This window comes from Scophthalmus maximus, chromosome 6 (assembly GCF_022379125.1).
Source record: "Scophthalmus maximus strain ysfricsl-2021 chromosome 6, ASM2237912v1, whole genome shotgun sequence".
Lineage (NCBI taxonomy): Eukaryota > Metazoa > Chordata > Actinopteri > Pleuronectiformes > Scophthalmidae > Scophthalmus > Scophthalmus maximus.
The window spans coordinates 3,348,779-3,376,513 of NC_061520.1; the positions used below are offsets into that span (position 1 = coordinate 3,348,779).

Sequence of the window (27,735 nt, forward strand, 5' to 3'; positions counted from 1 at the left end):
GTCTGGCGTATGTTTATGTCGAGGGGGTCGGGGGCTGTTGTTGTAAACAAAAGGCCCTTGGACAAGTTGGTAGTGATAAGGATGGTGTAAATAAAGAGGGTACATTTGTGGAAAACAGAAAATACTGTCATCCCTACTTTAACTGCTGCTGCTGCTGAATAACTGCACCAACAGGTGATGTTATGATATGATATTCCGGCCTGCGACCACGAGGTCTATCTGAGACGAGCGAGCCAGAGATTGTGAGAAAATCCTCTTTCTTCCTGACAGGAAGTTTAGGGCGGAATTCACTCGCGGTCGTTCCCAGTGGGGGCCCGTGCGATTTGGACGGATTTCCTCGTCAGCTGACACAACTCCTGCGTCTGCGTCTCACAATGAGAGAGAGAGAGAGAGAGAGAGGGAGGGAAAAAGAAGAAGAAATGTAAAAAGCCGAGTTTCTTTCCTGTTTTACGTTTTGTTCGATTTTGACAAAACACATGACGGACGGAACGAGGTGAGTCTCACCAGGGAGAGGGTTCAAAGGTGAAACTGCAAGCAAGTCAGTCAGAACAATAGCAGGAAGCAGCCATGGCGCTCGGGGGCTGACGGTAAACCACGGCAGAGATTTACTGCCTTGCTCACTGGCTCTCGCTTTTGTTAAGCCCTTCACAAATAAGCTGAGGGCAAAATGAAAGTCTTCAAGTAGCCGACCATTGGCAATGTCATTCATTTCATGGGGATGTACAATATTTTTCTCATGGTAATTGTGCAACAAGAAAAGTTTAGGGATCATTAAAGATCATTAAACCTAAATGATTAAAGATCATTAGGTGATCTATAAAACAGTTGTCAAGACGTTTTCAATCAGAACCAAGGTGGTGAAAAAGTGTTAAAGTCGGGAGATCAACCAAGCCGGGGAGATTCGTTTCCATGACAATCAGTCTAAAGTCAATCGATTAGTATTCGACTACTAAATTAATCGCCAACTAGTTGGACAATCGACTAATCGGTTCAAGTAGTTTTTATTGGGGAACAAGTCAAAATTCTCTGATTTCAGCTTCTTAAATGTGAATATCTTCTGGTTTCTCTGCTCCTCTGTGACATTGAACTGAATATCTTTGGTGTGTGGACAAAACAAAACATCATCTTGGAGGTTTTCGGAAACATAATTGGCATTTTTCACCAATTTATGGACCAAACAACTTAAACGAGAAAATGATCAACATATTAATCGATAATGAAAACTATATTCCATCTAAACACTGGGTGGAAGTTGGTGGCATGTCTGTTTGGACAGTGTCATGTAATGACAGATGGACATGAACATATTTATTATGGCTACACAGACCGACGCAAAGAGGGTTACTATTGTACGACTATAAAAAACAAACAAAAAAACTACCATAGTGCCGCCACGCGTAACAAAACAAGGAGTTTCCTCCTGACTATTCATATCACTTTCATCTTTATGTTCAACCAGAACTTTGACCTTTTCTATCTGTCTGCGTGCTGACGAGCTGATATTGCGCTGTACTGTGGCTGTTTTGTGATCCGACTCCTGTGATGTGGTCACACATCACTCTGTGTTGCCTTGAGGTTGTCTGATTAAGTCGGGAACCAAAATATATGAAACAAACCTTGTGTGGAGGACGCCGTGATATAAAAGTTATCTCAAGTTTGAGGTTTGCAGTACATAAACACACACACACACACACACACACACACTGCTGACTCCCGAAAAAACTAAAGAAAGTAAAGAGAGAGAGGGACCCGAGCCAGAGGTCGTGGATGTCTCTCAGCCCGTGTCCCTGTGACCGTCCCATCCTCTACATATTCCTCCAATCAGCCCTCTGGGCCAAGAAAACAGCCAAGCATGAGAGATAAGAGGAAGTGAGAAAGGATTTACTATCAGTGTCACATCAGGCTTGCGTTTCCCTGGTGTCTTTACGACTTGATTGTTAAAGGAAGGGGGACTTTAACGGGACTCGCATCACCTCATGTAGCCCCCCATGAATTTTTTGGAACTATAATAATTAATGATTCTGTTTAATCCTGAAAGAAATATTTAACATTACATTACATTTTTTTTGCTGACACTTTGGTCCAAAGTGACTTACTTTCAGGCAGGAAGCATTGAGGGCCTACCTCAAACTCCGTCAGCCAGGTTTAATCTGTGAGCCAGGAAGTAGAGACGTCAGGGTCTTCGTCAATTGAGTTACACAGTAACTGACTGCTAATCCCAACCAAAGTTACCGTTAACCAACTTGAACCATTGTTAGCTGACATGAACCGAGCTGCCGGAGATGTCAGTCTGAACAGAGCTAACCCGAATCAAACATCTGCTGCTAAACTCAACTGTGAACCTGACCTGATTGTTACGTGACTTAAACTAATATGCAAACTGATAATGTGACTTGTTAACCAGAACCAGGTCTTTAACTGCTCACCATCCACCAATCTGAACAAAAGCGAACTGTTTCATAACCTGAAATAATAACTGGTGCGTAAGCTAACATGTACCAAACTGTTCTAGCAACTTTTGGCTAACCTGAAATAATAACTGGCGTGTTAGCTAACGTGTACCAAACTGTTGTAGCAACTGTTAGCTAACCTTAAATAATAACTGGTGCTGTAAGCTAACCTTAAATAATAACTGGTGCATTAGCTAACGTGCACCAAACTGTTATAGCAACTTTTGGCTAACCTGAAAAATAACTGGTGCTATAAGCTAACGTGCACCAAACTGTTGTAGCAACTGTTAGCTAACCTGAAATAATAACTGGTGCATTAGCTAACGTGCACCAAACTGTTGTAGCAACTGTTAGCTAACCTGAAATAATAACTGGTGCGTTAGCTAACGTGTACCAAACTGTTGTAGCAACTGTTAGCTAACCTGAAATAATAACTGGTGCGTTAGCTAACGTGTACCAAACTGTTGTAGCAACTGTTAGCTAACCTGAAAATTTTAAGCTATATTTGCCACTAAACTTAGTTATCTGAACTAAACTTTTTTTTTTACTTACCAAACTGTTGATTAACCTGACAAAAGTATCTGGCGCCAAGCGGAACTATGCGAGGTTTAGCTGTTAAACACGACAGTTGGTTGAACCGTTTAGCAGCACGATAGGACTGTTTTTTAAAACTGTTTTAAATGCTAAAATGGGCAATTAACTGATTGGAAACAAACTGTCTTTATCTTAATTAGCTTCTAAACTAATGCTGCAAGATAATCTGAAAAAAGAATCATTTGCTACTAAATTGGACCTTTAACCCAATCAATATTTTGCTGCTAGCTTAGCTAACTTAAACCAAACTGCTATCTGCAGACGTCAGTCTGAACCAAGTTATTTTCTGATACACGACAGTTACATAACCGGAAATATTATGCAACTTATTATGGCTGTTGAACTGAACCGTTAACTAACGTGAACATCCATCGCAAATCAAACAGACACCGTTCTCCCGAGTAGTTTCCCTGTCGGACAGTCAGGCTCTTGTTTTACAAAATGTCAACGTCATCTTGGCCATATTTGTTCCAAAGAGAAATCCTGCTTGGATCCGAACTTTCCATACGATAACTTTAAAAATATATGATACATGTTCTTTTGTCGTTCTTCTTTTTGTCAAACAGCTGAAGCTGACATTCTCTCCTTGGTCGGTCGACCTCCTGGAACCCGTGGAAGCCACCCAGAGGTCAGATAGCCATTTTGCTGATGAAACATTTCCTGGTACAGTATCTCTGCCCTCGGCCTGTGAAAGGTGTCCCCTAAATAGGAAACCAGTCAAACTTCATGACGAGCAGCGCCAACAGACGGGAAATAGAGGAAGTTGAACGAGTTGAGGCGGCGCATTTCGTGCTGCCGAACCGCCGAGTCATCAAAACTGCCCGAGTGACGGACTGCTGACGAGAACTTTTGGTGAGGTCTGTGTTTTAAGATGTTTTGTGTGTGTGTGTGTGTGTGTGTGTGTGTGAACTGAAAAACAGATGACCCGTCAATTTTTATTTTTTATAGATTATTTGGACATTTTCATCAAGTTAGCTGTACTTGTATCTTCTGCAAGGTTCCACTGGGAAGAGATTATAACCCTCCACACCTAATTGAATTTCAGAACATTGTATTTTCCTCTGTAATTAACACCAAACTTCACAGGTCTCTCTGGGAAATAATTAGGAAATCACAAACCATAAAAAAGTGGTTTTATATTCCAACATTAAGACCTGAATGCTACTTCAAAGCTCATCATTTTGTGTTGCTTTGTTTCTTTTCTTAATACCTTTTATGATTTGTGTTATTATTCATTGAATTGCCGTGTTGTTGAAAGTTGCCATAGAATTGAATGTATCATGTCTTTCAGCAGCACCTTAAGCAACAGGGCTGTTAACTGTACAGTCTAAACACATGCCGACATATCCATGAGTTCTAAAGGGGAAGTAAGCGATTTTGGAGAAAGATTGTTTGTTGTTGATTTTTTGACTGCACCGGTCCTGGTTGCCCTGAGGGGTTGATTCCAAAGCTAACACATCTTTTAAGGTGTTAGATGGTGCGGTCCGCACCATTTTTGTTGTTGTTTTCAGTTTACAGAGTGGGTTCTGAGCAGAAAAACAGTTTATTTTCTCACGGCACACACAGAAACGACAGTTTAGGGACGGGGAGGAAATATTCGGTGAGATTTACAAAAAGTGCATTGGATTGAAATCGCTTACTGCCCCTTTAATGCTCATCAGATGCCAAAACACTGTCAGTTGGTTCCTAGAAGAAAGGGTTTATCCACTCCGATAGTGAAAGAAAATGTAATGATGATTTTATACTATTACAGCATCACTATAAAGTACATAATTGAAACTTAATTTGTATTGAAATAGGGAATAATCTCACACCAATTGCAGATTTCCTTTTTTTTAACATTTACTTTAGTCCCACAGTCAGACTGACTTCCTGGCTGAATTGCTGCATCAGCTGCACGTTGTGCCCGACTGCACTTGAAACCAGCTGATTTCTTGAAAGAACCAAACCACCGGCGCTAAAAGGAACAGGGATTATTGTTACATGGGGAGTTTTCAGCTTCACTTTAATCCAGTGGCATTCCCCTTTAACAAGAAAATGGCATGTAACATAAAAAACAAGTGGTGGAGAGCGGGGAGGTCCGTCCAACAGAGGCCGGCTTCCCATTTGTCAACAGTAATGTACAGTACAAAAAAAACTTGACATACAACATAACATAACATAAAACACACAAATAAAATAATAATAGTTTCAGACATTTCAAAGTTCCATGTTGGAAATATATCGGGACCTTCGTGTTTGGTACAAAATCTGCTTCAGGTTTGAAAACATCCGTCTGTCCCCAAGCAAAAAAAGAAATATAATATTATTAAAAAGCCTCAATATACAGTTAAGTAATACTGCTTCGATTACTATGTGCAAGGAATAAAATGTTGTGCCGAGCAGCTATGTGTGTGTGTGTGTGTGTGTGTGTGTGTGTGTTACTTAAAACAACTGTACAACAATTTGGGGAAATCCTCCATTCACGTTTCAGACTGAATATGTGTAAAAATGGAAATATATAAAAGTGGTTTTTGTTTTTTTTAACTTTACATGTATAAATTAAAACGGCTTTGAAGATGGTGGAGATGGATTTTTTTTACTTCTTCCCCTTTTGATGGAGTTGGGAGTGAAGTTTTGATTCTTCTATTCTTTTGTGCTAAGCAAGGCTTAACACGTCCCAGATCGGTCTCTCTGTACCGGACGCACGGAGGTGAAGCTGATCCGACTCTGAAGAACGGAACAGAACAAGAGGATTCACCAAAAGTGAAATACTTTTTCTTTTAAAGGTAGTGATAAATAAAATACAGTCAGACTCCGGTGGACTGTTTTTTGCAGCCCCCACCCCATCGTGCAAGAGTGTCTGTCAGTCAAATGAATCCGCTCAGTGTGAGACGCTCTAACAAGGTGAGGTTGTGCCAGAAACTCCCAATATTCCAGCTCCTTGTGAGATCTTGGATCCCTCCCATTACTACTGTCTGTCATGGCGTCCGTTGGATCCTACTTACCCTCATTTTTTTCCAAACACTGTGAAATCGTGAGCAGAGCCTCATCTCCTCCAGTCTGGTGAGAAGCCTACAGGAGTCAGCAGACTTCAAACAAAGTGCTTGTCAGATCACAGAACAGAATCTGAAGCTACCTACTAACTTAATTTCCAAAAAATCCACAATGACATCCATTTTACACAGCGATAGGCCCAGTGTGTGACTTTCTGTGTGTGAGGCGTCACCCCTATCTGAAGGATTCGTATTACCTCGGGCCTCTGTGTTCGACTTAGTCAAGGGAAGATCGGAGTTAAAAAAACATGGCGTCAAGCAGAGACTTTGTCAATAAAAGAGTCATTTGGTCTGTTTACTGAGGTCTGAGCTCCACAGATGGCTGTTCAAATCAGACATATCTCATCCCGTCCGTATGTTGCGATTGGCACGGTGTGTTTTGAATGATTCGTCGCGTATCCACCCCTCGATGCTGCGGAGCCAGACTTTGCCTTCAGACACGGGGGGGGGACTCGCAACTACTTCATTTGAAGCCTTTAAACCAACCACGCTCTGAACCCCAGTCACATGACAGCTCCACCTGCCAATCAGCTCACCACCAGCCACTCAGGTGATGTCTGCCGTTCTCCCCGGTCGACCAATCAGCCGGTGAGCTCCACGGGAAGTTCCCGGCTGCAAAGCGCCTCCCACTGGCGAGCGAGCAGCGAGATCAGCCGCTCTCTGCTGTCGGCTCCCGGGACGAAGACGCACCACTGGACCTCGCCCTCTGCGCCCCCGCTGGCTGCTCCGCAGCCGCCGCCCCGCCGGGGTAGGCCCTCTTCCCCTCCCGCCGCAAAGTGATCCATGGTGAGGTGGCAGAGCAGGTCGGGGCCGGGCAGGTCGTCGAACACCAGGGTCAGAGCCTGAGGGTACGTCTGGTAGCCCAGCAGGACCCGGTCCAGGTCCCGGATCCTCCGGGCCTCGCGCAGCTGGTACCGCTCCCTGCGGGGGGGGACACGATCACAAAGATGAGATTGAAGGTACTGTAAATAAACATCCCATTCCCTTTGAGAAAAAAGAGCTTATTAATCACATTTAATGTGAGATTTTTAGTTTCAAGTTATTTTTATGTATTTTTATATATATATACATACATATATTTTAAAAATCTGTTTTTTTTCAGTCTGTGGCAAAAAATACACAATAGTCAAAAACGATTTCTCACATCCTTGATAACAGCCGGGAACATGAAACATTGATTTTCCTGGAAGTTTAATTTACTGGGTAACTATTCAGTTATGAAGAAACTATGATTAATATTTATTCAGCTCTCAGCCACAGTCTGCTGCTGTTCCCCACAGCGACGTCACCTCTCTGTTTTGAGGCTTCAGTGAATATTTATTTCATCTGATTTTTTTTCTTTTTTTCCTGAGGCCTCAAGTTCCCTGCATGAACCGTCGACACATCACACACAGTATCTCGCCTGCCAGTCAGTGTGTCTCCTCTTCTTCCTCTTTTCCTGCAGACAAACATTTTTTTTTCTTTCTCCTTTTTTTAAAACTTGCTTGCCACATTACAACTCTGTTCTTTTCAGTGAAAGCATGTTTAATGTGTTTATTGTGGAGCCTGGACCCAGTTCATCTCTTACCTGACTCACTTGGTTGGGGGGGGGGGGGGGGGGGTGTGCTCTCACCTGGAGGGAGGTTCTTTAGCGAAGTCAGGCAGAGGATGGCTGATGTAGTCCTCGTCCAACAGGAACACGTCGGTGCTGGTCAGGATCAGGGTCCTGGGCTGGAGCACAGGGGACGGGGCTAAGCCAGAAGAAGAGGAGGAGGAGGCTTGACTGGACAGACTATTGGGCATCTGGACCTGGACGAAAGGAACAAAAGGCAGAAAGAGAGAATATATATCATCTTACTTGTGAGTCTGAGAAGTTCAAATTAAATCAACTTTAAGGATTTTAAAATGTGCGATAAAAGATTTTTGCCACTTGGGGGGAGTTGAAATAACCTGTGAGCACACGTATTTTTAACCTGTAGCTGTGGCTGGAGACACTACCACAGTAGTAGCTGGGCAGGTGGCACACCTAACTGCCCATAAATCTGAAATTGCAGCAGGAAGAAGAAACTCAAACCTGGAAAACCAGCAGGTAGAGAAGGACGTTGAAGGAGCGTGACGTCGACGTCGCCGCCGCGCTGGCCGGAGTCTTCCGTTCTGCCACGATGAAGGTCAGGTCGCCCATCTCCTCTTCGCTGGGGTAAATGAACTTCACCCTGCTGCTGTGGACCAACTCGTAGTTCTGCATCTTACCTGCGGGGGGAGACAAATTCACCGGTCGTCGCCAAGTGAAAAATTTGAGTACACATTGTGAACATGTACATGTTATCAGGTCTAAAGATGATAACATCCATATCTCAGAACAAAGATATGAGTATCTGTATAAAAACAAGTATATTTATTAAACTTTTTAATATAATCCAACAAGTTCATTACTATCTACACTGAGTGCAGCATCCAGAAGTATCTAGGGGAGCACCTTCACTACATCATTTCATTATTATACACTTTAACTTTCAACCCATCACTGACAACAACCATGTTGTCTAAAGATGCGCTGTGTTGATACATTCTTTATTTTATTTTTGACCTTTACATTTCATATTTCCTTTCATAATGATTTATTTGGTTATTTTCAGTGTTAATCTAAAAACTATTTTACAAAACAATACACTCATTCCAATACGACTCCAAAAGGAGGAGTGGGGAAATTTAGCCAATTATTGTATGTATCATGTGATATTCTGTTTTAAATAAGCCAAGCTTGCCTTGACTTACAGTTGATCCAAGCCCTCATATTTGTTGTTTACATGTTGTTATTTAGGTTTTTTTTTGTATGTTCAATGTAGTCAAAATGTGAAAAATATCTATGAATAAAGATGTTTGTCCAAGAAATGTATCTCTCTACCCAGTGTTGTTGTTGCTCTGTTCTCTGAAACATGAGTGATATTTTCTCACTATGGGACTCGTCCCCCAGAGGATATTTCACACATGATGGGTCGCATTAACATCCAATAATGTAAAATCTGGTGACGGTTTGTGGCGTTGGCCAACTGGGAGCCACAAATCCAGCTGTGTTGTACATAATGTCTGTACGAGCTGATCGGGTTCGCTAACATGCTACAGTATGTAACGTTCCCACTTTTGAGCCATGTGGATTTATCAAATACAATATAAAAGCAAATCAAGTCGTCAAAGATCCCATCCAGAAAATCGGTTAATGATCTGCTTTGATAATAGTTTGTGTCCGATATGATTTCCCTCCGTAACAAGTTTAACTTTACCTTTTTAAAAATAAATCTCTTCTTTCTCCCCCACTGAAAAAAATACAGATTTAAGCTGAGCAGATAAACTTTTCCCCCGCAGCAGATGAATATGAAAACAGCCTTCTAGTGTCAAACTCTGCACATATATTTGAAGGGATTTGAGGCAATAATAATAATTTTAAATAAAGATATAACATTTCCTCTGAGTAACGTGGTTACCTGTGTTTGTGCTGGTGAACTGGGAATAGAAGTCCTGATCCGACGGCTCTGGCGGAGGAAGATGCTGCTGCAGACTGAGAGCCGACATGAGCTCCTGGAGGAAGACGCCCGTCCCGTAACTGTCCCTGCTGAGGCAGCACACGATGTGGTCGGCCGAACGACCTGCACGGAGAGAGAGATGAGATGAGAGAGAAGACAACGGGAGGGAAAGGTGTGTGTGTGTGTGTGTGTGTGTGTAGATCCACTGACCTACGACTCTGAAGTATTGGTCGAACAGTCCCACGTTGACGGACTGCAGCTCAGACAGTCTGATGGACAGACAGCAGCACAGACACACGTCTGTATCTCCAGAGTCCGTTATGTCCAGCACTGACAGACGGAGACACAGAGAGAGGGACAGCGATCAGAAAGGTTAGAGGTATAATCCTCCATAATCGTGAATGGTTGTTCGTCTCTGTATGTCGGCCCTGTGATGGACAGACGACCTGACACGGGGGTGAGCCCCCGCCTCTGGCCCCAACGTCAGCTAGTGGTCTTCCTACCTGAGTGATGTGCGAGCGTGGAGGCGGAGTCTTCCAACAAGAAGTAGATGGTGTCGGTGGAGAGCAGCAGGCAGCAGGTGAGCTCGGCCTCTGGAGACTTGTACAGAACCACAGACAGCCACAAGACCTGTCTCACCTCTTCTGCCTCCGACTGAGGTGACACATAAAAGTAAAAAAAGAGTTAAAAGAGGGTGTACGAGTGTGTCTGTCTGTACGAGTGTGTCTGTCTGTCTGTGTGTCTGTGTGTGTGTCCTACCAGTGCTATATATCTGTGGAAGAAGGCCAACAGCTGCTCTCCTCTGAGCCCAGCCAGGAGCTTCAGACCTGGGGTGAGACCTGCGAGGAGGTGGGGGGACGGCTGGTTCTCCTCCAGCTGGAGATGGGAGGAGTCCCAGCTGAGGAGGAGAAGAAGTGAAGAATATGTGAGGTAGATATATAAAAAATTCAACATCGATTAATAATCCCACTGTTAACTCTCGTGATCATTGCGGAGCAGCAGAGAGAGAGAAAATGATGTCATCTGAGAGCTCAAATGTCTTGGGCCCAAACTAAAGCATGGTGCTGCTTCCCTTTATTTCAACTCTGCAACTGCACAAAACTAAAATAATACATGAATCTTAATAAGAATTGAAATTTTGACTTTATCCTTTTGGACATCAGTTCATCCTCTTCTAGACTTTTCCTTGAGTGGGCTTCGATTGGGAAAGAGCTTAATGTCACATAATGTCCATAATTATAGGATTTCGGTTTTGACAGGTGTTAAGAGTTTATGACGAAGCATTTCATAATGGAGACACAGTTACCACATGCATCTGTTAATGTTTTTTATTACTTATCACCCAACTAAAGTGAAGCTTTTACTGCTTTATCTTTATAAAGATAAAATCTGGCAATGATGCAAAAGTGTTTGTTATTGATAAAGTGCTGATGTCACAGCTTGATCGATGTCTATCAGCATTAATGTTCAGATACATAAATGTCTCGTAGTATCATCACTGGTGAATAAGAGCTGATGATAATATCAGTACATGGTGTTACGGAGGTTGATACAGGGAGAAACTGGGACACACTGTTCGGTGTTAAATCAAAATAAAACTCTGATATTACTGTAGCACGCTGCACACGAGAGGAAGAGAAAGTTATCTACGTTGGATTTACAGTGTTTTAGACGTCTACCTGCTGGAGTGGTGTGATTTCCTGGTACTGGGACAACAGCACTGGTCTCTGGGCCGGAAACATTCTGAGAACAACGACGACAACACGGTGTCAAACAAGAAGAAACCAGAAGTTATTGTCACAAGTTAAGCTGAGATGATCGGATCTGATGTGTACAAACAGGTAGTTGGTTCAACACCTTGTGTACACGTGTGTTCTCCTCGGTGTGGACAGGGCCTGCTGGTTTGGGGCAGGGCCAACATTTTGAGCCCCTCCAGAGAGGCTCTCCGCTGGCTCAGCTCTCCCAGGAAAGAGCTCCTGTCGTGGGACAGAGGGAAGAGCAGCAGCAGCCTCTGATTTCCCAGCAGCAGCTCCACCTCGTGACTCCTCCTGGACACACAACGTGATGGTTAAAATATACAAATGACGGCAATATTGAAAAGTAGAGAACAAAGGACGTATGAGAAAAATAAAATCAATCAGAATCAAGTTTAATTGTGTGCCACCAGAATAGCTTGACTTTTACTGTGTTTTACTTTAATCAATCAATAAAAGGATACATAAAAAAAGAGATTAAATAACGTTGCATATTGATAATATTGATGACATTAATAGAGCTGCAACAGTTTATCCCTTAATCGATTAGTAATAGATTACTTAATTATCAAAACTATTTTGATAATTGATTAATCGGTTCAAGTAGTTTTTATGAAGAAAAAAAGTCAAAATCATCTGTTTTCAGCTTCTTAAATGTGAATATGTTGTGGTTTCTTTGCTCCTCTGTGATCCTCACTATTATGGAACAAGTAGTGTACAGTCTCTGTACCTCTGGTGGTGTTTTGGGTCGGGGCAGGAGGTGTTGCTGGTTCTGTCCCCGACCCGAGGAGCTCTCTCTCTGGGGTGAAGCACCACGGAGCTAAGGGGCACACGGACAAGTCTGCAACAGGAGGAGGAGGAGGAGGAGGGATGAAGGTCAGCATTGCTCCTTTGTCTCTCTGCCAGCTCTCTGAAGCCCATCTTCAGCACCCAGAGGTGTCGGTGGGTGAGAAAGAGGAGAGAAGGGAGGCCGGGTTCTTCTTCCTGGGATATGATGTCTGACGGGAGGGAGTGGGTGTCCGGGGCGGAGGAGGAGGAGGAGGGAAGAAGGTGGGCAGGGAAGCCTCCCTTGGCTCCCTGACTCTCCTCCAGCTCCCAGGAGTTGATGAGCGAACGGGGGAGGAGTTGAGGAGTGTTTGGGGGCTCGGGGTCAGAGGGAGACTCGGCGGCCTGGGAAAAACAAACGAGAAGGTCTTCGATCACACGACATGCACTCTGACATACGTTCTAAGTTGGACCTCGTTCCGCTCTCTGACCTGGATCAGCGCTCTCAGCTCGGCCCTGGTCTGCCGGAGCTGCTCGGCCTCGGAGAAGAAGTACCAGCGCGTTGGACCAGACTGGAGTCCGAAGGCGAGGCAGCAGTCTGGGAGTTCGCCTCCGCAGGAGAGCCGGAGCTGGGAGTACGGCAGCAGGAAGTTCATCTGCAGGCTCGACAGCACCTCCTTCACAGGCGGACTCTGCCCCGGGTCTGAGGGAGAACAGGAAAACAGACCCAGGTTATAAAATGTGATCTGATCTTCATCTACACCGCATCGGTAGATTCTTCTTTTTGTGAAAAGCAAACTCTAAATGACTTTTGAATGTTAGTTCATTTGGTTCATCGATAATGTTTGTAGGGCAGCAACAGTCAATCGATTAGTAATCGACTACTAAATTAAGCAGCAACTATTTTTTTATAATCGATTTATCGGTTCAAGTAGTTTTTATCAGAAAAAAAAAAGTCAAAATTCTCTGATTTCAGCTTCTTAAATGTGAATATGTTCAGGTTTCTTTGCTCCTCTGTGACAGTAAACTGAATATCTTTGGTGTGTGGATAAAACAAAACATCATCTTGGAGTTTTGCAAACACGATCAACGTTTTACACCATTTTATGGACCAAACAACTAATCGATTAATCGAGAAAATAATCAACAGATTAATCGATAATGAAATAACCGTTAGTTGCATTCCTAAATGACAGTTATATAACCCCACCCAAAAAAAATCCAGTGTTAAGTTCAGCAGCTCAGTGTCTCTGCGGTTGTTTCCTCCACTTTTAAGGAAAACGTACAAGATTTTCAGAAGCTTTCTGAAAGTTTTGTTTCACTTCCTGTAAGTAAACACAGTTCTGCATCCTGGTGGTCATCTGTTTGTAAGATCTCCGTCTGTTTTGTTGAACACAAAACTTCCTGAGTGTTTGTTGGAAAGATGAACATCTTTTGTAAGTCGTCTAAAATCAGCAGCAGAGGAATAATTCAAGATTTCTTGTCGTTGGCCGTCTCATGAAGCAGGGATATTTAACAGGAACTAAGTTTGGAAGTTACCAAATTAAAGAAATATTCAGGAAAGTCTCACATGTTCTTTGATTAATCAATTCAATCCAAGATGGGAAACATTTCCCACAAACAATTATGAAAAACAAGAGGGGCAAACCACAGCCTCCATATTTGTAGAACGTTTACCTGCGTCCTGATTGGTCCATGTGAAACTATTTGTCAGGTGCAGTAGTCCCAAATGTTGGTCTGTCAGCACCAGGCACGCCCTCCTCTGCTCCACCTCCACCTCCTGCTCCACCTGAAGGCAGTAGCACCACAGAACCCTGCTGATGTGCACCTCCTCCTGCTCACGATCACGCAGCTCCCCCTGGTGGCCACCCGGCTCCTCCGCAGGAGGAGGAGGAGGAGTGGCCAGCGACGTGGAGGAGGAGGAGCACACCGACTCCTCCACCGAGTCGTCCAGACCCATCTCAAAGTATCCGTCCCTGGAGCCAGGGCTGGAATAATGGGAGTGAAACAGTGAATGATTTTTTGGGGAATTTCCTTGCACAAAAGCAGATGTGTGTTGATTAATTTATTAACTGTAATCCCCCAAACCGGTGGAAACCAGTGAGAGAAGGTTCCTGGTGGAATTACCTGGGACTCCCCACCTCGGTGCTCTCCACATGGGACGGGACCTCTCTGACTTCAGACCTCTTCTCCTCCTTCCTCTCCTGCTGCTCGTCGTTCTTCATCTTCTCCTCCTTCATGGCGGCACAGAGATACTGGGAGAGTTGGGTGGTGAAGTCTTTGTTGTTGTTGGAGGAGGAGGAGGAGGAGGAGGAGGAGGATAGGGCGAGCAGGTGAGAGGGAAGCAGAGGACACCAGGTGGCGCTGCACGACGGGCAACTAGTCTCAACTGGCTGGGAGGAGGAAGAGGAGCAGACGCAGCTGAAGGACAGGAAGAGGAAGAAACAGGGAACATCTGTTTAAATTTGCTGTCATGTCATGAACACAGAGGAGACATCGAATGCTGTTCTACATTGGCGCCTCCACTTGGACACATGGTGAACTACAAGTGCCTCCATTTTGACTTTTTTTTTGCAAGTCACAATTTTTCAACTATCTCCATGTGTAAATGTTAATATGAATACTCAAGAAAACTTTTTAACCTAAAAAATTCAGGTATTAAGATACCATAAACTGTAAAAAAAAACAGCAGTAATAGTAATAATAATTTCACAAAAAAGGCAATAAATTAAATAAATTAAACAACGAAAAACAGCAAATAATAAAATACTATAGAGTAGAGACATATGTATGTTGAGATTTCTGACATACGATATTTTTTTATTTGTTCAAAGGGCGTGTGACATTCTCACATCACTAATTCCAGAAGTACAACATGTCATGTCATGTCATGTAATATCCACCTCTCTGCTGCTCTGAGTTCCTCTCTTCAACACAAATACTTGAATCTACAACTTTCTTTAACTGGAACACTGTCGTCACTACTCAGCAGGTTGAATCCAGACACTTCTGCCAAGTCAAGATTCATTCACATGTCAAGATTCAATGACAGAATATTGACAGAAATATGATTGACTGGAACCTAATTAAGAGCTGTTTGCTTTTATTATGGACGTAATATGTTATTTGATACTGACCAGACGATACTAGCCATGGCAGCAGCAGCAGCAGCAGTAGCAGCAGTAGCAGCAGTGGTAGCAGCAGCAGCAGCAGCAGCAGTAGTAGTGGTAGTAGCAGCAGAAATACTTGAGGGAGCTCCACAGTGTGTGTGTTCAGACAGACTGACAGCAGGTTGTTGTTGCTGTTGTTGTTGTTGTTGTTGTTGTTTCTGCAGACACACACATTGAGCAACATTAGAAATCAGCTGACCTCAAACAAAGAAACAAACTTCAAAACAAAATCCACCTGCACCTCATGGACAGTGTCTTCTTTGAGCTGCACTTTGAGAAAGCTGACATTACCACACTAACTGCTGTATTTCACAGTGACACAGCTAACACAGATAAAGTGAGATGCCCAAAAAGTCAGAGGATCAGCAAATTCATTCTGTGGGGAGAGTGAACGTCTGTACCAGATTTCATGATATTCCCTTTAATATTTGTTAAAACCTTTTTTTTAGTCTGGACGAAAGTGATGGACTGACACATGGACATTATTAGACATTATCCTGGCTACAACAATCAGATTTTTTACGGACAAATCCTCATCTACAAATAAAAAAATCAATCCTGAACATCAAAAATATTTTTATGTACTGATTTCTGAATTTATAGACTATTGGTTTTCTCAGTGTTTTTACAGAATAGTTTCTGCCTCCTCCCATCCAATTAAACCTGTTGTCATGGCAACAGACCCATCCCCACCTCCCCCCTCCCTGCTGTTTCAGGTGTGTGTCAGACAACCTGGGCGTGTTCAGCAGACAGCAGGTGTGTGTGGGTGTTAAAGCTTTCGGGGGGAGGTGCAGCGTCCACAGGGGGCAGGACACTTGGGGAAACTGCTGCTTCTTCTCTGCTCGTCACTTCTGGGAAAAAAGGAAACCAAGCGGATCAGTAACGGTGAAGAGAATGTCTGCAGAAAGTTGACTGCTGTGACAGTACACAGGGCTGATGGCTATAAATTATTTTGGGAACTATTTTGACTTTTTTAATCACGATTTCGCAATCTTTAAATATGACTTGATCTCATTCTAAAAAGTTAAAAAGACAGCAGGGAATAATAAATGTTTACCAGGGCTGCAAGTAACGATTACATTCATTATCGATTAATCTGTTGATTATTTTCTCGATTAATCGATTAGTTGTTTGGACCATAAAGTCTCGATTGTGTTTCCCAAAACTCCAAGATGATGTTTTGTTATGTCCACACACCAAAGATATTTAGTTTACTGTCACAGAGGAGCAAAGAAACCAGATAATATTCACATTTAAGAAGCTGAAATCTGAGAATTTTGACTTTTTTTCCCCTCATAAAAACTATTTGAACCTATTATAAAAATAGTTGGTGATTCATTTAGTAGTCAATTACTATTATTATCGAATAACTGTTTCTAAAGTCTATACTGAAAAGAAATGTTATACAAATTTGAAATGAACTTCAACTAAACTATGATTATAATGGGCCATGGCTGCTCTACACTTCTATAGATGACATGTTTCTTCAGTAAATACTCAAGTTCTGAAAGGAATATTCATAACTGTTTAGATTTAAACACCAATAAGAGTCAGAGGTTCATCAAAAGAAAGTTAGTGAGAATTAGCATATTGTCACACGACCATTAGTCAAACGATAGTGCAAATCACTGACTGATGAATCAATCCACCAGCGGTTTGGGAATCGGTCTGCATGTAAAACTGCTCAGATATAAACTTGTCGGTGTTCCCTAATGGACAAACTGGAGGATGGACACATGGTTTCTGAATAATAATTATATATTTTATATTTATGTCCTTATATGTCTCGTTAATTTTCCGCTGAAATCCAACTTATCCATAACAAAGGACTTGCAGACGCACCCGCCCCTCCCTCCCTCCCTCCCTCAGGCCTGCACGGCCCGACACATATATGATTACCTTGGCTGGGGCAGACAGCCTGCTGGGTCGGACAGGAAGAGGAGAAAGAGGAAGAGGAAGAGGAGGAGGAGGTGACAGCAGGAGGAGCGACAGCAGAAGAGGAGCAGCAGGAGGTGGAGGAGGAGGAGGAACAGGGAGGGGAGGAGGAGAGGTGAGGAGGAGGAGGAGGAGGTGCAGCAGCAGACAGCCTGGTCTCCTCACTGATCTGACGAGAGGACAGAGAGGAGGAAGCCTTCAGAGAGCTGCGGTCACTCAGCCGCTGCATCGTCGGGCAAATCACGTCCTAGCAGCTGCAGCTCCGTCATCGGCAGAGCGACAGACACAGATCACCGCTCACCGCTCTAGTTGTACGATAACACGTGTGACGTCGTGTGGAAATGTGTGGAGCTGAATCTCTGTGCTGAAAGTTGAAACAGGACCTGCTGACCCATGACAGGTTTTGTGGTATTTCACTAAATCTGTGAATGTGAAGTTGTACTTTTTAAAGTTGTGAATCACTGAATTGAACTTTTGTGGTCAGCGGTTTTGTCCTTCGGGGGCGATCTCGTAAAGCTTAATGTTCCTGACATAAAAGAAAACTGCAGAGTTTGACAAAGAGCCCAAAGAGTGAGTGTCCAGTCTCCAAAATAAAGACACCAACGTGTGACTTCAATATCTTGATTCTGGTCAGTTAATGCGCATGGAGGTAAAAGTATAATTACAACAACCATATTATTATTATTTTTGATCCCTATTTTTGTTATGGAAGCACAAATATTTATACTTAAATAATAAAGTTCATCAAACCTCACTGGTGTGTCTAGATGTATTTAATATAAATTTACAGACTATGTTTTAACTGTTAACATACTCAAAAACTGACGTAATGAATTTCAAAGATCAGTTTTCATTGGGGGATTTTTGTGACAAGTTTCCGAGGAAGACCTCACACACCTGATCAGACAGACTTCCCGTCAATACAAATGGTTGATTGGCTTTATTTATATTACATATTAACTCTGCTGCTGATGTGCAGAGTCTCTAGTAAAAACCATGTAGTCGCCGCCGGCAGCTGAATTAAAAAGGCTGCTGTGGTGACTGTTGGTTCTTCAGGCTTCGCAGATGTTTTACTGTTAGTAACTAACTCTACATCAGGATCACGTCCCGTCACATCCTATTGGTGGCTTTTGTCTTGTCGTGATCTCCTATTGGTCTACGATCAGGTTCGAGTTTAAACTGCTGCGGCAGATTTCAGAGGTCAATCGAACGAACTCGACGAACAGAGGTGTAGCATCCAACAGTGGTTTGAGTTTCAAGAGTGCAAACTGCTCATGAGAGTTCAAAGGTCAAAGGGACAACATGAATGCACTTCCTCTGATGGTGTTAAAATATAATTTTGACTGTTGTCGGGTAAAAATCCCCTTAGCTCTGCTTTCTCACACCTCTAAAAGAGATTCAGATTTTATCTATTTACACTGGATATATGAAATTAAACATGTTTACATTTTGAATTACTTAAATGTACAAAGTGTATGTCAACAAAACTGTGTGACCATATAACCTGATCTAATACTGTGGAAACTTTGTCATTCTCTATTTTACCAGGCGAAAAAACTGGCAAACACGATATATGTATATATAATAACTATACACAGAAGAAAAAAAAAAAGAGTATTGACAAAATCTAAATGAAAACACACTGAGATGAATCAGGAAAGCAGGCTTCCGTGCGTCACACTTTACCTTCTTGTTGCCGCTGCTCATCCTGTCTTTGACTTCTTTGGCTTTCTGAATGGCTTTCAACACCTCCACAGTGTCCAGCTCCTTCTCTGTCGTCACGTCGCCGTCCAGACAAACCTGGCGCAGAGACGGAAGGGATGGAAGACGGAACTCAAGTTGAGTTGAACATATGTATGAATATTGTATGTAGTATTTACGTAATGTTCCAGTGCAGCTATCATTATTTAATTATCTTTGTATTTGTCTTTAGTTCAGTAGATCATTGGTCTCAAAGTCTCGAGTCAGATCGTGTCTTTGCTGTCAGGAAGTAGTGAACATTAGAAAACACTGACTTCTTGACATGACATAAAAAATGAGCCGATGTTATACAGAGACACTTCCAGCAGCAGCTTATATACGTATGAAGGACAGAACGAACACAGTGGTGTACCTCTGCAGCTGTGGTTGTATTAGTAGTAGTAGTAGTAGTAGTAGTAGTAGTACAGTACTCATATGAACAGTGTGGTGGTTTTGGTGGTGTACCTCTGCTGCACGGTCTCCAAACTGGGCCAGGACTTTGGTTCTGTAGTCTGGGATGATGCACATTGGGTTACTGGACAGGTTGAGTTTCTCCAGACAGGGCAGAGAACCGATGTTCCTGATCTCCTCCAACTGGAAAAGATTATTTTACAAGAGCTCTGGTTGGATATTTATATTCCCCAAAAGTCTTACGTGTGTCTGACACTTTATGCCTTTGACAGCAAAAATATCAGATAAATGGAGGGTAAATAAATGAAATACGCACATATTGCTTTTTATAATGTTTTTGTGATTTCACGTGTGTTTCATGTCATACATGGATGTTTTTAATTGTTATGCTCTCCGTGTAAAGCAAATTCCCTCAGGAACAGTAACAGGTTCATTTCATACAACCCTCTTTTGCGGTAATAACAACTTCTGATTTTCTTGAAATGCAAATGTAGACAGCTCATGCAAAAAAAAAACAAACATGCAGTAAATGAATAATAACATAAGAGAAAGCATCAGGAGCTCCTCCGTGTGGTTACCTGGGCCAGCTGGTTGTGGCTGAGGTCCAGGTTGACCAGCGAGTAGAGCTTGGTGAGGCCAGTGAGCCGCTCCAGCTGGTTGCCAGCCAGGCTCAGGGTTTTGATGTTGCCCAGACGCGTGTGAGCAGCCTCGAGGACCCGCAGGCTGTTGTAGGACAGGTCCACGTGGACCAGGTTGTACAGGTACTGCAACCACAAGACAACCAGTTCTGTTCTGTTCCTTTTTTTAACATGCTGCCTTCTTCTGCTTTAGATCTGCCGGGAACTGCTCTTTCAAAACCTTTGAAGTTTGAAGACATCATTTTTTGACTGCACAGGTCGGGGCTAACCACGAGGCCAAAACCCCTGAGTCGCAGCGTCTGTCGCTAGCACTTCTCTTATGGTGTCATGGAGTGATGTTAGCGATCTGCACACACATTGTTGTGAGGTGCAGTCTGCTCCATTTTTTTTGTGTTTCAATTTAAAGAGAAAAAAATATGTATTTTTTCAGCGCACACAGAACAGACAGCGAGCGGACCATGACGAAATATTTGCTGATTTTTTTTACAAAAAGTGTATTTGATTAAAATCGCTTACTGACCCTTTAACAGACTAAAACAATTCATAAAAGAAGCTACAAAATAAATCGAAAATGAAATAAAAACAAATACAAATAATTTTATTCAAAATTCTATAAATCACGAGCTGTTTCCAGACAGGAGCTACGTAAAATTGGGTCCAGTTTGCCGAGTCGGACTCGTTCACAACAGCCGGGTAATCTCCGGAACATTCCGGTGAGCCGTGAATCTTACGGAGAGTTTCCTGTTGTATTCTGAACATTTTCCAGAAATTTTACGAGATGGCTGGCGAAAAAAAAAAATGTCCGGAGCAACATTTGCGTTCTCACATACAACCCCCTCCGGAAGTGTTAAGTAAAAATGTCGGACTCGAGTGCATGTGTGTGGAAGCAGCTGCACAGTGTCGTCACAGAGCCGACGTGTTCTTCATCACGCTGCCACGTACCTGGAGGTTTTCAACTGAAGTCAGCTGGTTGTGACTCAGATCCAGAAACTCCACCTCACGAATCAGTTTCTACATTTAGAGAAAAACCGAGTGTCAGCACAGAGAAACTGATAAGTGGAGCGTAGACTTTTTTTAAGAACTTTATTTACATATCCAGCTGTTTTTAGCCCTGTGTAAAGACGTGATGAGATCAGGGACAGACTGCCCTGACCTCCTGACACAATCAGATTTTAACTGCATCATCATGTATTTTACCACAAGCAAATGTAATTTCTCTCAAAGACACAAGATTAGTTTTGTGTTACAAGTTGAGTTTAAATACGTTTAACTTCACATCGTTGTTCAATCTTCAGTCCTAACAAATTTTAAACACTTTTTCCAGGCCTGGAAAACATAACTTTTGATTCATGTTCAACTGAAAAGAAAAAAATCTGAATATTTTCTAGGGATGGGACGATACCACTTTTTCCTGTCTGATCCGATACCGATCCTTCAACCTTGAGTATCTGCCGATACCGATACTAATCTGGTACAATCTTTTCCCCACTCGTGAAATAAAATGCATTGTTCAGGATACACTTTGCTTAACCTAGCCATCTAAAACGTCATACTAAACTGTAAGACAAATAATCAGCTGCCCTAAAGGAAGACATGCACACTTTGCCAGCAACATGACTGAGTTATGAAGCACTGCTGTTTTATTTCTCACAGAACTTTTGGCATAATGTTTTATGGTCAGCACCGTTCAAAAAGGCAAAAAACTAATTGAAATGTAAACTGTTAATTAAATAATAATAAATTAACATAAAAATATGGTGCTGGAATGTCAGTCAAGGCTTAGTAGATAGGTAAATAGGCATTTATTTGGTATGTTTCTGTTAATGTGTGTGTGTGTGTGAGTGTGTGTGTCTCTGACCACGGAGCTGTCGATGGTGCTGACGCAGTTGCGGCTCATGTCCAACGTGGTCATGTTTCTCCATACAGGGATAATGGCAGTGACGGGACAGCCGGACTCCGCCCCCTCGGGCTCCCACTGCGAGAACTCGCTGGACTCCGGGACCAGGATCGACTGGAGGACGGCGTAAAAAAACAAACATCAAAATACAACAAACAATATATACTGTGTAAACACGGGACCCCTACACTATTTAATGTCAGTTTTACCATCATAGTTTCCGTGGAGTGGTGGATACTCATGGTCACCAGACTCGACCTCAGAGAAGACAGACCTCGGATCTGCCGAGAGCTGCACTCACTGATCTGGAGTCAGACGCAGAGAGAAGTTGAGGGTTTTGCACAGTCATGAATTTTTGAGAAGTCAAAATCGTGTGTTCTCAAGGGCTGTTATATGAATATACTCAAGACAACATGATAACCTAATTAACTGCTTGTATCATCATTTTATTTCACTTTTATTTACCAGGTGTGATAAAGTATAAAGTATTGGAAAGAGCAGATGTTCGAACATGAGGTTTGTTATGGCAGTAATCCTACACGTGTCCAGACGAGAGTGTGTTGAGAACAAACGGACACTTACCTCTATTTGCAGCAGTGATTTGAAAACAGACAGGTCGAAGGGGAGACTGTTCTCCCGGATGTTACTGGTTCCAACTGGACCACTGGTACCAGAGATCTGAGCAAACAAGAGACACAACCGTGGGGGGATTTACCTCCACTGCTGCTAAGAAGAAAGTCAGGAGGAAACTGTGCAATGTGTGTGTGATGTGACCTTGAGGTATCGCAGCCTGCACGTGAAGTCCAGGATGTGTCCGAGGTCGGTTTTGGCGTCTCCGTTGCAGCAGGTGGGTTTGGCCAGACGGAGCTGCTGGGAGACGGAGTAGAGCTGCAGAGGACTCAGAGAGAACACCTCGCCGGCCTGCAGCAGCTGCTCACCTGCAGCACACAAAACACGCACACACCCTATTGTACAAGATTACATCTGAACATTTTACTTTTATGGGACAGATAAGGTTTATCTGGGCCGATGCCGATATTGATATTAGGGAGTACAACATTTCCGATACCGATAAATCGGCCAATATATATATATATATTTTAATCTGTCAATGAATCCTAAGATGTCGTTATCTAACCTTTATGACAAAGAAATGTAATTGACGCTGTACATATTGATATTTTAGTTTAACCATTAACTTTATCATACATATCTATAAATAAAAAGAAAACACAATTACAACCAAATAATAGAACTTGAATTAAGAAAATAACCGTTTTTTGTGTGAAATATAAACATAAATGCACTTTTCTTTACTGCATTGATTATTCTGTACAATGAAAGATTTCATATCGGTCAACATAAGCGCAGATACCGTTATGACTGAACGGCTCGTATCTGTCGGGCTGTAGTTTACACAGCTGTTGTTTATACAAAACAGACATTGACATTATTCAGATATTTTTTTTTTATTTAGTTGTAAAATTATATTGGAGGCAACTAAAGATTAAACTTTAACAATTGTTTTGAGGAACGACGACAGCCATTTGATTATGTGTGCTACATATACACTGGAATTCTGTTAATTAATACGTATTATATATATAGGTATAAATAAAGTAGAGTCAGAGCATTCTGCCTAACTGCCCTTTGTGTCATAAATGAACAACAGCTTGTGTTTTTGAACATTTATCAGTCTGAGCCTCTACACACAGAAGAGTCACACCACGGCGCCACATCTGATTTCCACATCCTATTCGGTATATAATTAACTTGGTTATTTAATTTAGTTTAATCTGGATTAATAAAGACTTGTTTAAACATATGACATGGTGTCGTCTCCCTCTTTGTTGTGATCACCTGAGCCCGGTCATGACACTAGTCTGAGAGGAGACGGGTCAAAGGAAGCAAACCTTTGTGGAACAACTCCTCCGCCAGCGCTGCTGTGATGCCGTTGATTTCCTGCGAGAGACAAAGAGTCTGTTTACACCTCGATTCACTTCAAAGTAAACAGTTAACTCCGTTTAATCATCTTCAACACAGAGACACGAGCCACTGCTTCTGAAGATGACGTCGTCAACGTTAACAAATCAAACCTTCAACTGTGCTTGAAAAAACTGTTGAGAATTAACATGATTATTTAGCTTCATAACACGTTATCCTGGATTAGTTGAACAACACTTAAAGAACACAGCCACACCTCACTGCGGACACGAGATAGGTTACAGGTTGTAGGTTGAGTAATAAACAGTTTCTTGTGATTATTAACATTGTGGTTTTTCACGTGCTGATCATCTCGCATCATGTGAGAAGGTTTTTTTTTAATGGTTGTTTACTGTGGACTCAAGACAACAACTGTTTTGTTGTTCTGTCTTCCATCATATGATCTCTGACATAACATAGCCCGAGTCCACTGCTGCAGCGAATCTCATCCTGGAACTAATCATCATATACTGTATTGCAGAGAAAAACAAACAAAAAAACATCTGTACTGTACAGACATATAATTGTTTCCTCACTTGCATTTTATCCCATAACATACCAGCCACTGTTGACATGATCATCGTGTTGCACCACAACACAAAAATCTGAGTCCAGATTAGGTGTGCAGCTAACGATTTTTTCATTATTGATTAATCCGTCGATTATTTCTCGATTAATCGATTAGTTGTTTGGTTGATAAAATGTCATAAAATGGTGAAAAATGTTGATCGTGCTTCCCAAAAAACTCAAAGATGATGTTTTGTTTTCTCCACACAACAAAGATATTTAGTTTACAGTCATAGAGGAGCAAAGAAACCAGAAAATATTAACATTTAAGAAGCTGAAATTAGAGAATTATTAATTTAAATTATTTATTTAAAATAGTTGGCGATTAATTCAGTAGACGATTACTTATCCATCAGCTGTTGCAGCTCTAAAGATGATGTTTTGTTTTTTCCACACAAAATATATCTTCATAGTGGAGCACGTAAACCAGAACATATTCAGATTTAAGATTATAAAATCATAGAATTTTTACTCTTTTTTTCATAAAAACTACTTGAACCGATTAATCGATTATTAAAAATAGTTGGCACTATATAAATACAGTCCATTTAAACAATCCAAAACACCAAGATATTTAGTTTACACTTATATAAAAAGACAGAAGCAGCAACTTGTTACATTGGAGGAGGGGTAACTAGTGAATAGTTGTTATTATTTTTTCCTTAGAAAAGGCGTTCAGTTTTATAGAAGACTAACAATAATTATTAAACAGGCCTTTTAAAAAAGGGGAACTGGGGGAATTTGTCATTGTACTTCGTCAAAGTTAGGCGTCTGTTGTGTTAAGAGTTTGTGGAAACCCCTTTCCTGTTTCAACATGTCATTGCACCGATGCACAAAGTTGAATGCTTCGTACCTGAGCATCTTCTCAAATAGATGCCATTATGACTGAAGTACCAGCGTTCTGAATAGAGGTGTGACACAAGGAGGATGCAGTTCATGATGCGATAACCTCAGGTGTACTCACGTAAAGGTGAAAGTGAAGGAAGCAGGCGAGCGGAGCGGGCGTGGCCTGCGGGAACAGCTGCAGCAGCGTCTGCAGGTAGAGCTCCAGCTCTATCTGCCGCCGCTCTACCAGACTCTTGGAGTTCTTTCCCAAAATCTTCTTAGGAGGAAGTAGCCGTCGGTCGACGTTCTTCTCTGCAGTCAGCTGGACAGAAATACACACATACACCATGATGAAACTCACTTAATTTTCTATTTATTTTTTATCATCATTGTTTTAGATAATATCTGTTGGACTGGTTTGGTGAAAATGCTCATGTTCTGGTCTCAAACCTTCTCGTGGAGCTCGTGGAAGTCGCTGTATCGGTGCTTCACCGTCCACCTGTGCTCTCCGTCCATCACCTCGATGATGTAGACCTGAAACACAGAGGAGGACACTCAGTGATTTACAACATGGCTGAAAACATGAACGAAAGATGAGACTCCTTTTCTAAACTGGCAACTGATGCTCTAATAATTAAATGGCTAAAGATCAAGGCCACCAACTTTTTATTTTTTTAACCTTTTAACCTTCAAAGCCCCCCCGATCTGATCTTACTGACTATTATAATAATTACCCTTTTCTCATCTGTAACGTTTTTACTCATATTTCGGTCCTACTGTTGTCTAATGTTTGTTGATCGCCAAAATGCTTTTAATTGTTTTCCTTCTCTTGTTTCTTGTAAATGTGTTTTAAAATGTGCTTATATAAATAAAGTTTATTAATATCATCATTATTGTTACCTGTCCCACAAAGGATCCATTTCAAAAGGCCCTATCTTACTCACACATTAAGAGCGCAATGAAAAGTACTCTATTAATAATAATAATAATAATAATAATAATAATAATAGGAACAAATACACTAGATATTGTTAATAAAATTGGCACTTTAGTTTTTTGGGGGTAAATAAATCGACAACAAAGAAAAATTGGTACACAAATTTCCCTTCCGCCTGAACACGTTTCGCTTATCATCAACTGAGATGCAAAGTTTATATTAATTATGTATTTGTGGTTTGCAAAAAGCAAAATTCAAACAGCAAAATAACAAAACGTGGTTGTGGACATGAGTGGATATTGGTCGAAGGGGCGTGGCCTCGGACAAAATGAATGAATAACAACTATCCTTACTTTTTAAACGCGTCCTCATTCATAATTATTACCCACAGCCACGTCGCCCATATGCATTTTAACTTAGAAAGTCGAAGTTGGACTGATTCTCATCGTAGTTCGACTGCTGTCATCACTGACGAATCATTTTATGTCGAATATGCAGGATTTGTATTCATCCCAAATTCACAGCGCTCAGCTGCGGTGACATCATGTGGTTTATATGCACCGTGTCGGCGGCTGCTGTCCGACCGGTCGTCCGGGCTCAGTGTGTTGTCACCGTGCGGACAACGCACACGGCCCCCGACGCAGACGGTGCGAGCTGCAGTGTGTCTGCGAAGTGAGCGAAACTTCAGAGGAAAAACCCCGATTGTGGAGCAAGACGAGACCGTCCGTGACAGTTAGCATGGCAGCTAGCCGTTAGCTTAGCTCGGTCAGTCCTGTCGCTCCCTGGAGACACTGATACACACGTAACGGGCTGTTACATTAATAAAACAATAACTATAATAACTGAGAGACTTGCTCAGGTTATTATCAGAGTAACGTACTCGACATTAACTCGCTGTCACCTTTGACAGACCCGAGGCTAGGCTAGGCTAGCTCCGAGCTAGGCTAAGCTAACTGACGGACGGTCGCTTACAGTGTAGTTGTCCACCAGCTCCGAGCCGACGACGCTCACTCTTCTCTCCGGCGCCTCCTCTGGAAACGGGGCGGACTCCATCCTGAGACCGGGACGAACACAATATAAATAAGAACCTCTTTTAATATATATATATATAATATAAAAAAAGAAACCCTGTCTTAATAGAGAGGGTTCGGATCATGTGAAGCCGCCGCCCGACGCCATGTTTGTTGTGAAGCTGAACGAAGCAGCTGACTGGAGGGGTTGGTTTTTTTTTTAAAGAAACTTTATTGACAGTGACAATTCTTTTTTTTCCAATTTCGTCAAAATCTGCTGTATGTTAGACATTTATGAAACACTCAAACACGACATGATGATTTAGTCTACGTCATTATTGTCTGATCGATAAAACTGGGAGGAAGAAAAAACTGTGATTTTTTATGGATAGAAGTTAGATAGATAGATAGATAGATAGAAAGTTAAATGATAGATAGATAGATAGATAGATCGATAGATAGATAGAAAGTTAAATGATAGATAGATAGATAGATAGATAGATAGATAGTTAGATAGATAGATA

The 27,735-nt window shown here is 42.0% G+C and overlaps 1 protein-coding gene and 1 long non-coding RNA gene across 10 annotated transcripts; one reads left to right on the top strand and one right to left on the bottom strand.

Moving 5' to 3' along the window:
• Window positions 1–357: 357 nt before the first annotated feature.
• Window positions 358–8,255, top strand: LOC118310101. 4 transcript variants are annotated; one of them, XR_004793704.2, is made up of 4 exons: window positions 358–493; window positions 3,611–3,901; window positions 7,754–7,918; window positions 8,113–8,255. It is a non-coding gene; the product is annotated as an uncharacterized LOC118310101 (long non-coding RNA). The 4 variants fall into 4 exon arrangements; XR_004793703.2 differs by having other exon boundaries at window positions 359–493; window positions 3,611–3,896; XR_004793705.2 differs by lacking the exon at window positions 358–493 and adding an exon at window positions 1,459–1,661 and having other exon boundaries at window positions 3,611–3,896.
• nisch (nischarin) lies at window positions 5,033–27,404 on the bottom strand. 6 transcript variants are annotated; one of them, XM_035632905.2, is made up of 28 exons: window positions 27,174–27,402; window positions 25,715–25,798; window positions 25,404–25,586; window positions 23,803–23,851; window positions 22,664–22,827; window positions 22,472–22,567; window positions 22,099–22,194; window positions 21,851–22,003; window positions 20,935–21,003; window positions 19,933–20,118; window positions 19,409–19,537; window positions 18,890–19,003; window positions 17,168–17,372; window positions 16,001–16,116; window positions 15,236–15,426; window positions 14,226–14,519; window positions 13,776–14,086; window positions 12,590–12,801; window positions 12,064–12,503; window positions 11,437–11,627; window positions 11,259–11,322; window positions 10,339–10,477; window positions 10,083–10,233; window positions 9,790–9,909; window positions 9,541–9,702; window positions 8,133–8,308; window positions 7,692–7,867; window positions 5,033–7,000 (listed from the first exon to the last, which is right to left on the bottom strand). In XM_035632905.2, exons 1-28 carry the CDS (start codon window positions 27,252–27,254, stop codon window positions 6,661–6,663), a joined length of 4,692 nt encoding a protein of 1,563 aa, XP_035488798.2. In that variant the 5' UTR covers window positions 27,255–27,402; the 3' UTR covers window positions 5,033–6,660. The 6 variants fall into 6 exon arrangements, with proteins under 6 accessions (XP_035488798.2, XP_035488797.2, XP_035488802.2 ...); XM_035632904.2 differs by having other exon boundaries at window positions 16,001–16,119; XM_035632909.2 differs by lacking the exons at window positions 5,033–7,000; window positions 7,692–7,867; window positions 8,133–8,308; ... (10 more) ...; window positions 16,001–16,116; window positions 17,168–17,372 and having other exon boundaries at window positions 14,350–14,519; window positions 27,174–27,404.
• Between the last annotated feature and the right edge of the window lie 331 nt (window positions 27,405–27,735).